The 9,939-nt window shown below is 34.7% G+C and overlaps 2 protein-coding genes and 1 non-coding gene across 3 annotated transcripts; all 3 read left to right on the top strand.

The window, feature by feature from the left end:
• The first annotated feature begins 781 nt into the window (after positions 1 to 781).
• LOC143535685 (xyloglucan galactosyltransferase KATAMARI1 homolog) lies at positions 782 to 2,461 on the top strand. The gene has a single exon (XM_077029879.1). The coding sequence runs from the start codon at positions 782 to 784 to the stop codon at positions 2,459 to 2,461; it is 1,680 nt and encodes a 559-aa protein (XP_076885994.1).
• A 930-nt stretch (positions 2,462 to 3,391) lies between these two features.
• TRNAG-UCC (transfer RNA glycine (anticodon UCC)) lies at positions 3,392 to 3,463 on the top strand. Its single transcript has one exon. It is a non-coding gene; the product is annotated as a tRNA-Gly (tRNA).
• Positions 3,464 to 5,461: 1,998 nt separating this feature from the next.
• Positions 5,462 to 9,135, top strand: LOC143535684 (telomere repeat-binding protein 5-like). The gene is made up of 9 exons (XM_077029878.1): positions 5,462 to 5,569; positions 5,647 to 6,370; positions 6,461 to 6,655; positions 7,253 to 7,315; positions 7,393 to 7,472; positions 7,615 to 7,850; positions 8,412 to 8,750; positions 8,829 to 8,892; positions 8,957 to 9,135. The coding sequence occupies exons 1-9, from the start codon at positions 5,489 to 5,491 to the stop codon at positions 9,131 to 9,133; spliced, it is 1,959 nt and encodes a 652-aa protein (XP_076885993.1). The 5' UTR covers positions 5,462 to 5,488; the 3' UTR covers positions 9,134 to 9,135.
• The last annotated feature ends 804 nt before the right edge of the window (positions 9,136 to 9,939 follow it).

Here is a 9,939-nt window from a genome sequence, read left to right as displayed (position 1 = left end):
GGGAGACCCATGACCCGCTTATTTTTTTTTTACTATAAAATTGCATCTTAATTATAAATATTATCTTTTTAAAAAATAAGATATTGATTTTTAGTATATCCCTATTTTTTAGGATTTTCATGTCAAATATTTGGTGAGATTAATTTTAATGTAATGAGATCTTATAAGTGAATCTTGTAATTTAATGAGATCTTATACTTTAATGAATTCGGGTCAAATGCATGAAAAGTCTCTATTTATCAATAAATGAATCTTGTGGCTTGAGAGAAAGTGGAAAGCAATCAAAGAGCTTTTAAATATTTGGTTTATATATATTTAAAATTTACTTACTTTATAAAAATAAAACTTTTAGATAAAATTAATAAAATGATTACGTTTTTTAAAATAAATTGATTAAAAAATTCATTTAAATTTAATTAAAAAGATGAAAATAATAAAAGAAAAGGAAAAGGAAAAAAATAGTACAAAGTTACCACAATGGCATATTTTGTTATTTAGTGGTAAAGAAAAACAGTAAAGCTAGTGACAGAAATAACAAAATTCGTAACAAAAGAGTAGTTAATGAATGAATACTAAGCATGAAACGTTCAATTTTCAAAGAAAACCATCGTTCTGCATTTAACCTTTTTCTTTAGACAAAACAAGTATTAAATAAAATTTCATAAATTTATGTTTCCCTAATTCCAAATTGACTCGTTCATGCAAACTCTCCTATTTTTGTTGCAACTAAACAACCTTTCTATCTAATATTCCGATGGCCTAAATCATTGTTACATGAAAAATGGAACAGACGCCAAGATGCCGTTGTAAAATATGGCTAGTGCTTTGTGTCTTCTTCATATGTTGGTATTTCATGATCCACAATGCTGAATGGTACAATCTATCCACCTTCCAACCCGAAACAAACCCCATCGAAATCATCGACACACCCGAAAAAACGATACCCGAAACCACAAATTCCCAAAGCCACAACGAGCCCGTAGACTGGCTTCATGATACGGCTCAATTGCACGCACTCGAAAACGAATTGGAACCGATACTCAAAAAGATTAAACTGAAGAAGGAGAAGAAGAACGAAACGAATGTCGAGAAAGTATCCGAAAAGTTAAGTAAAATTCGGTATCGAAATAGACGGACGTGTTCGGGTAGGTATATTTATATGTACGATCTTCCGTCGAGGTTCAATGATGATATCCTCGACGATTGCCAGTTGTTTAACAAGTGGCAAAACATGTGTCCATTTATTGATAATAGTGGCATGGGCCCGAATCTCGAGAACCCCCAGAGGGTGTTCTCGAAATCCGGATGGTACGCAACAAATCAATTAATGTTGAAACCAATTTTTCATAATCGAATGAAAAATTACGATTGTTTAACAAACGAGTCATCGGTCGCATCCGCGATTTACGTCCCGTATTACGCGGGACTTGATGTTTGGAGGTATTTGTTTGATCATAACGTCTCGACTCGTGACGCGTTAGTGATCGATTTAGCCGAGTGGTTACGCGAACAACCCGAGTGGAAGACGTTCGATGGCAAAAACCACTTTATAATCGCGGGAAGGGTAATTTGGGAATTTCGAAGGGAAGTCGACGAAGACGACGCTTGGGGGAACAAGTTAATGTTACTACCCGAGTTCAAAAACATGACGACTTTAACGATCGAGAAAAGCCCGTGGCATAGTAACAATTTGGGTATCCCGTACCCGACTTATTTCCATCCAAGAAGCGATAATGATATTGCCGAGTGGCAAGGGAAAATGAGGAGACACCGACGAAGAGCATTGTTTGCCTTCGTTGGTGCCCCTCGTCCTGATATGGAAGACTCATATCGGGACGAGATAATCCAGCAATGTATAGATTCGACAAAATGTCGAATAATACGTTGCTCGAACGAGAATTTAAAATGCTACCAACCGATCGACGTGATGAAGCTATTTCAAAACTCGGTTTTTTGTCTACAACCTCCGGGTGACTCGTACACCCGTCGGTCAACGTTTGACTCGATCCTCGCGGGGTGTATTCCCGTGTTCTTCAACCCGGGGTCGGCTTACGTGCAGTACTTATGGCATTTACCGAAAGAATTCGATAAGTATTCGGTCTTGATCAACGAGGACGAGGTGAGGAACAAGAATGTTAGCATTGAACATGTGTTATCTCGGATACCGGCTAGGAAGGTAGCGGAAATGAGGAACGAAGTGATCCGGCTGATCCGGACGGTGGTTTATGCTGACCCGAAGTCGAAATTAGAGAGGTTTAAAGATGCATTTGATGTGAGCGTTAGTAAAGTTCTTGATGTTATTGAAAATGTGACAAAGAAGACTACAAGTTATGAGTTTGATGAGAGGCTTAGTTGGAAATATTTTTTGTTTGGGTCGGTTGAGAAGCATGATTGGGATCATTATTTTAGGTATTCTATGACACATAAAGCTAAACAGGCAGATTTAGAAGCTAATGAATAACTTTTTTTTCCTTATTGTAACATGCGTTTTTTTAGAAGAAGTTTATGTTTCTAGGTTTGTTTATGTGGATTGTTTGATACATTTTTGTTAATTTTTCTTTTTAATAAATCTACTTTTATTGAAAGCATATACTTAGGTGCAGCCAGGCATTATAAGAATTTAGGCTTAGATAACATGACCTTACAAATGCAGCATATGAGTTTGGAAAAAGTTCAAGTATACAAATTAGTATGTTAAATTGTTTATAAAAGTTTTATCTTTCAAACTCTGTAATATTTAGTAACCTTTTTTACATCAATCAAGTTTAGACTTTTTAGATTATAAAAATAATATATAATTAGTTTTTAAGAGGCTTTCAAGCTTATAAATTCAGTGGAGGAAATCTTAATTATTTGATTATAGATAAGAGAAGCATCACGCCCAAATGATCAAAAGTGTTTGGTTGGTGAAGGTAAATAGTAAAAGTGTTTTTTATTTAATTATTTTTTTTTTAAAATAGTGAAGGATGTCAATGATATGACGGTCTTTTGTTGTAGATTTAACGGTAAATTTAAAAGCTGCATGAGCTAGATATGCTATAGAAAGTTAACATATAATAATTTCAACGTATCTATATGCAAATGAGTTATTTTATGTTATGTAAGTTAATTCATTTGATAATCGGCTCAATGTATAAACATATAGCTAGCTTTAAATTAGTATATCGCATTGGTACAAAATCTTATAGTCCCTAGACGGCTAGATTATATAACTTTAAAAACAAGATTATCATTTAGATAGCATATATGTAATGTATCGCAACCGGAAAAACAGATATATCTACATTCTCTTAACTTGGCTTCATTTATCTTTGCATACAAGCAGGATACATCACGAATATAGTCTTACATCAAGTGGTTTTATAAAATTTGAATAGAGTGATAAGCAAAGGCGTTTGTAGTCTAACTGTTAGGATAATTGCCTTCCAAGCAATAGACCCGGGTTCGACTCCCGGCAAACGCATTTTGTTTTAATTATAAAAAACTTTTATTGATTTTTTCTCATTTTATTTCTTGTATGTGTTGCATGCGGTATGTAACACTTCAGATCGTGTAAACGTCTAATTTGTTATGATCGTGCAATGTGGTATGCATCATTTTTTGTAAATGTTTTATTTTGTTGTGATAGTGCAATTAGTGGCATCTAAATAAACTAAAAATTAAATAATGATGACTTGTGTTTAATTTAATTTGGGTAACAGTTATATATCGAATGCATTTACCTTTTACATACACTTTTTTTACACTATATACAAACTAGTAAACGTCCCAGCGCGTTGCGCCGGAACATTGATACGCGTAAACCCGCGTGTTGCGATAGGAATGCTAATAAAAGATGTTAATTAAGCTTGTCTTTATGAAAATTTAAGTTGTTATGAAGATAACAAAAAAGAAAAGAAAAGAAAAGGAAGATAGTTAACCATAGCTATGGTCTTACATTGTGGTAGCTTGTTATATTAAAGCGTACATAGAAATATTAACGTGACAACGGTGTATTCGAAATTTAGCACAACATTATGTTGTGAAAACAAAAAAGTGTTAAAAGTATATTATATTTTGCCTAGAATGATTTTAAACGAAACTTATACTGAAACGTAGATGTGCGGAATAGCATTCGATATTGTCGTATACTGATTTCCCAAGACGAAACAAGTCTTTTAGATGTGTGGAATAACATTCGATGTTATTGAGGTTTATTTGGTCTAAGTGTTAAAGTCTCACCTTGCCATATAAGTTGGTATATGACAGGTCAGATACAAACATGACATTCCTGCCATATATTAGCTATATATTAGTGTCATTTCTTTATACAAACAAATTTAATGTGTTAAACGTACAAACAACAACAATAATTATCATAACACGAGATTAAATGCGTCAAATGTAAACATAATTATGTTTTTTTTAATTCAATCATTAAATTTACATAAAACTAAATAAAAACAGCATTTACATTTCAAATTAAAAAAAAAATAAAAAAGAAAGACGAAAAAGACGACATCCATAGAATAAAAAGGTCATAAATTTAAGCAAACAGGGTCAACATTAGTTGAACAGTTTACTTTCTATAATAAACAACCCACCCGAAATCCCCAAACTACCCTTGCTTGTCTAGTGACCGAACGTAATTGTCGATGGCACAAGGGCAGTGAGAACCGTAGGTGGTAGGACGTGGATGGATGTGGTGTGGTAGAAGCGGTCTTATAGGGTGTGTGTAAATTTGGAAGGCAGTTAGAACCACAAGGGTCAATGAGTATAAACTGCTGGGGGGTTTAAGCCCTTCAGAGGGTTTTTCTTATTCACATTATTATTATTATTATTGTTGTTAATTGTTCATATTGATATTATTATTGTTGTTGTTGTTATACGTCGTCGTTTTGAGGATTTGAAACAAGAGAAGATTGAGTTACGACATAATAATAATAAGGATGAATCGATGAATTTGAAGGAATGTGTTGGGGTAATGATATTATTATTATTATTATTGAATGTGACTGAAATTGAGCTTGAATTTTGATGTGCTTCGTGAAATTTATCGGATAATTTGCGTTTGGTGGGTGTGATCTGACATGGGTTTCGTGCGAATTTTGCGAATTTCGGTGGGAATTTGGTTTATGTGTTGAAATTGATGATGCTTTTGGTCACTGATTATGGTGTCCACCAGGTGTTTGATAAAATGCGTCTGTGAGTTTTGTTTTGTTATTATTCTTCAGGGTTTTGTGAGGGTTTTGAATTCAATCAGCAATCACACCCTTTTTCTTCTTCAAGTTCAGTTTTCTTTTTTCTTTTTTTTTTTTTTTTAGATTTTGAGTTTTTATATGAAAGTTATGTGTTTTATGGCATTTAAGATTTGATTCTGGAAATGTGGATTGGTGGTGATCTATGTGTTCTGTTTGATGATTGTAAATATTAATATTTTGATATTCTTTTCATTAAGAATGATTTTTTTTGGTGTTTAAGCAGGTTTTCTTGATATGATCACTAAGAAATGGTGTTGCAAAAGAGGTTAGAATATGGATTTAATGGCTATCAAGTGCCTCCGACGCCCCGGGCTGCCAGATCAGCCACGGTAAACATTTCATTATATTTATGCTTATTTATCTTCATAATCTTGAAATAGTTTTGTTTCATTTTTTATATTTACAGAGGAGGGTTCCATCTTGGAAGAAAATCGAAGACAGTAACATTATCAGTAATAGTAACAATAACAGTAATAATAACAATAACAAGCAAATGTGTGCGTTTGATTTACTGGCTACGGTAGCTGGAAAGCTACTGCAGGAGGGTGGTGAAAAGGAATCTGAAACCGTTAAAGATTCGGCTACAAAGATTGAACAACAAAATGTCGATAATGCCCCTTTGAATATTAACATTTGTGATCAAGGAAGCTGCAATAGGAGTTTTTTTGTGTCTGAAATAATCTCACAAGCACTCGCAATTCAAGATTCTAATTCAGGACCGTCATCAGGTATAACTGTTTCTGATTGCTCGGAGAAGTCAAAGGCTGACAAGGTCAAAGTCAAACTTCCATTTAGTGTCAAAGCGGACGAAAAGAATAGTAAACCGATAACACATGAGGCTCCGAAGTCAAAGCCACTGGTGGTTCATAGTATAGATAATAATAATAATAATAATAATAATAATAATAATAATAATAATAATAATGCCAAGTTTCCATATTGCAAAGATGATGTAAATTTAGTTGTTAGAGAAAATGATGATGATGAAAAAGTTTCTGGGGTCACTCGGGATGTTAATAAGAACTTTAAGCAACCACCGCGTATTGGAGATCGAAGGATTAGACGGTTTTTGGCGTCAAAATATCGGAAAACCGGCCCGAAATTGAATGAGGATGTGAATTGTGACGATGGTGAGTCGTTTCGAACTTTTGACATTTTGGTCATTTTTGTTTTTATATTTTTTATCCCTTTGTGAGTTGTGTAAACATGTTATTTTTCAGATGTTTATAGTAACAAGAAAACGTGCTTCAAAAGACAAAGGTCATTGAAGGATTATCCTTTTAAGAAAAGACGACTATATGAACTAGATAATTTTTCGAATAACGATGATGTGGCTGATAGTGAAGATAAACCTATCCCGCCTCGAAAGGATCCAATCGAAAATGGATTTAATTCGGGTGTCAAATCTGAAGGAGGTTTGTCACATTTTACAAACTGATTATATGAATATATATTATTGTGACTTTCATAAAGAATGCTTAGTGTTAATGTTTGTTTAAACATATTATGTTTCTGATCTATAAAACTATTCCATTCTTATAAAATAAGAATTTGTTAAACACTTTAAGAGCATTTGTTGTATTTTTGAAAGATTACATCCTTTAACTTTTAAAACTTAACAACAAAGTTCTTAGATTTCATTTTTCTTCTTCAAAAAAGTCCTTATTTTTGCATGATTATATCCTCCCACTTTTTAAAAGATAACAAAAAAAGGATCATTTTCTATAGGATAAAGTCCTTAACCATTACAAGGATCATTTTGCATTAATTTTTCATAGTCTTCAAAATATTAAGTCCATATGTTTTTTTTCAACAATTAGCCCACACTCAAACGACTTATTATCTAATTGTTACAACTTCAAACAGCATTATCACTTCCAAAATCCAAACACTATCTTCTACAACCTGTTTTATTATATTTATTTTTATGATTATAATGATTTTAAAACGCATAATCATTTTAATAACACGTATCTAAACACTCTTTATGTGTTCATTTTTGAAATTGATAGGTACAAAAACATTGGGATTATTATCAAAGCAAAATCCCGCTTTTCAGTCTCGGGATTCCCATGGTAATAAACGCCTTTCAGTTAAATTATCGGTATCTAGTCACCGTTCACATGTGAAAGATATTTTTGCTTTTACACAGTGAAACTGAAGATCAAATCTTTTCGAGTACCCGAGCTTTTCTTTGAGTTACCAAAAACTGCAACCGTTGGTTCTCTAAAGGTATTATCTCTATTGTGTTTCCCTGTGTATAAGATAATATTTGGATGTGATTCTGTCTTTTGACATTATAATAAAACTGATTATTATGATTAACAAACCAAATAGTCATGAGTTGACTTTGGTTGACTTTTTTTTTCTACAGAGGACCGTTATGGAGGCTGTGACTTCCTTACTTAGCGGTGATCTACATGTTGGTGTGTTGCTTCAAGGGAAAAAAATTAGAGATGATGAGAAAACTTTGCTACAAACCGGCATTCATAACAAGCTAGATGCATTAGGTTTCACATTGGAACCTAACCAACTGCCCAATCAGCCATCTTTATGCCATAAAGATCAACCGGTTCAACTAACTCCCGACATGCCTAAGCCCTTAATAAGGTATATCTTCATGGCGGTAGTTAAGAGGTGGCAAAATGGGTGGCTAAAAACTTGCTCCCGTCAAATTGGGTAAATTTGTGCGGGTCAAAACAGGGCGGTTTGACCCAAGACACTTTTTGGTCCAAATATTTTTCAACTTCTCCATATTGTTAGTGGTGGGAAAATGGGTTGGTCAGAAATATTAGGTAACTGCTTGAAGGGGGCCCGGGTCAAAATGGGTAATTTTGTGAGGGTCAAATCAAGATTGGGTTGACCCAAAACACTTTTTGGTTCAAATCTTTTTAGTTTTTACATAATTAGTGGTGGAAAATAGGCGGGTCAAATCAGGGCTGGGTTGACCCAGAAAACCTTTTTCCTTTTTTTAGGTAGTTAATGTGTCAACTAAGATTACAAAGAATATATTAGTTCATTAATGAATAATGATACATTTTCTTGAATAAAATGAGTTAAAGAGGTTTGTGCATGTAAATAACACTTTTTGGCAATTTTTGACCCGTTATAGATAAAAATATTTTGAATCGACCCATTAACTAAAACTTTGTTTTTCTGTTATAGTATTAGGTATACACCGGCACCAAATATAAGCAACAAGTTGGTGGTTCAACCCGCAGTACCACCTCATGCCTCACCGGATACACCCATGACAAACTATGGTGGTTCGGTTGAAAGTGACCATGACTCGGCACCATCACCACCCACTCTGTCTATGGACCACAAAAGAGGCCCGGACGCAAGGGCTTTGGTCATGGTCCCAGCTATGAACCACCCAAGGGCACTAGCTGCGGTTCCATTGAGGAAATGCAAGCGGTCTGAGGTGGCGCAAAGAAGAATTCGTCGACCTTTCTCGGTTTCAGAGGTTGAAGCTTTGGTTCAAGCCGTTGAGAAGCTCGGAACCGGAAGGTGCGCTTCTTTTAAAATTATATTTAAGTTTTATAGAATAAACCGTGTCTTTTTTTAAATTTGTTTTTGATATTTCAGATGGCGTGATGTCAAATTACAAGCCTTTGATAATGCAAAGCATCGCACTTATGTTGATCTAAAGGTAAATGATCTACTTGATTGATACATTATGACACGTGGCATGTTCTGATTGGTCCATAATGCAGGATAAGTGGAAAACACTTGTTCACACTGCAAGAATATCACCACAACAAAGAAGAGGCGAGCCGGTGCCACAACAACTCTTAGACCGGGTGCTAGCCGCGCACGCATATTGGTCACATCACCAGGCCAAACAACAGTTCAAACAACAATCACAACTCGAAAGTAATCGGCTCATTTGAATAAAGAGAGAACGTTATTAAAGAAAAAGTAAAGTAGACCCTTTTTATCTTTCTCACATTCGTCCTCCCTTTGTGTTGTTATATCTGTAATTATCATAACTATTTTAACAGGAAAAAGGGAGGACGAATAGTAATTAAAGTGTTTTACTGGGTTGGCGCGACGTTTGTAAATGGGTCAACCGAATAAGAGCTAATATAGCTAAACAGATTCTTTCGGAGAATGCCTATCGGTGTTATCTTGTTAATGTTTCCGGGTTTTTTTTGTGTAGTTTAAAGAGTTAATGAGAGGTGTATTTGGATTATGTTGTTGAATAAGATGTCCAAAGTATTGGGAGTTTTGATGTATTTGTGCCTTTTATAATTTATGCATTTATGTTTCCTGCCAAATGATGCCATTATGGGCATTAGTCATGTACTCATGTGTATGCCTTGCAAGAAGTGATGGCCGATTTGGGTTGAGTGTCGGGTCATAACGGGTTTGTCTCACACTAGGTACATATCAGAACGAGTTTGGACTAAAATTAACCTAGGTTAAATTGAGTCGTTTTATGTAGAAAAAAAGTATCAAATAAGTTCACATTTATTTATTTTTTTTTATGGCGAGTGGTGAATGATGATGGGTATTGGCCGCAAAGACGGAGACCCTAGCAGATGAGGTCACGATGATGGCGTGGAGGCAGTGATGCTGAGAAGGCGCTGCAAATGACATGGTGGTGTCAGTGGTGCTGGTTATGTCGGCAGCGATGGTGATTGTGGTGTCGTGGGGTGACGATCGTTTGGTGGAGATGACAACTAATAGGTGGTGG

Source organism: Bidens hawaiensis, unplaced genomic scaffold (assembly GCF_021521415.1).
Source record: "Bidens hawaiensis isolate Kalapana, Puna unplaced genomic scaffold, B.hawaiensis_p1.1 tig00010570_1, whole genome shotgun sequence".
NCBI lineage: Eukaryota > Viridiplantae > Streptophyta > Magnoliopsida > Asterales > Asteraceae > Bidens > Bidens hawaiensis.
The sequence above is the reverse complement of the archived record's forward strand: the minus strand, read 5'-3'. Positions and strand labels throughout refer to the sequence as shown.

Bases quoted from the DNA above. Each gene is read 5' to 3' on its own strand.
- LOC143535685 (XM_077029879.1), top strand. From the start codon at position 782: ATGGAACAGACGCCAAGATGCCGTTGTAAAATATGGCTAGTGCTTTGT.
- LOC143535684 (XM_077029878.1), top strand. From the start codon at position 5,489: ATGGTGTTGCAAAAGAGGTTAGAATATGGATTTAATGGCTATCAAGTG. The intron at 5,570-5,646 runs GTAAACATTTCA...TTATATTTACAG, and splicing joins GGGCTGCCAGATCAGCCACG to AGGAGGGTTCCATCTTGGAA. The intron at 7,316-7,392 runs GTAATAAACGCC...GCTTTTACACAG, and splicing joins TCAGTCTCGGGATTCCCATG to TGAAACTGAAGATCAAATCT.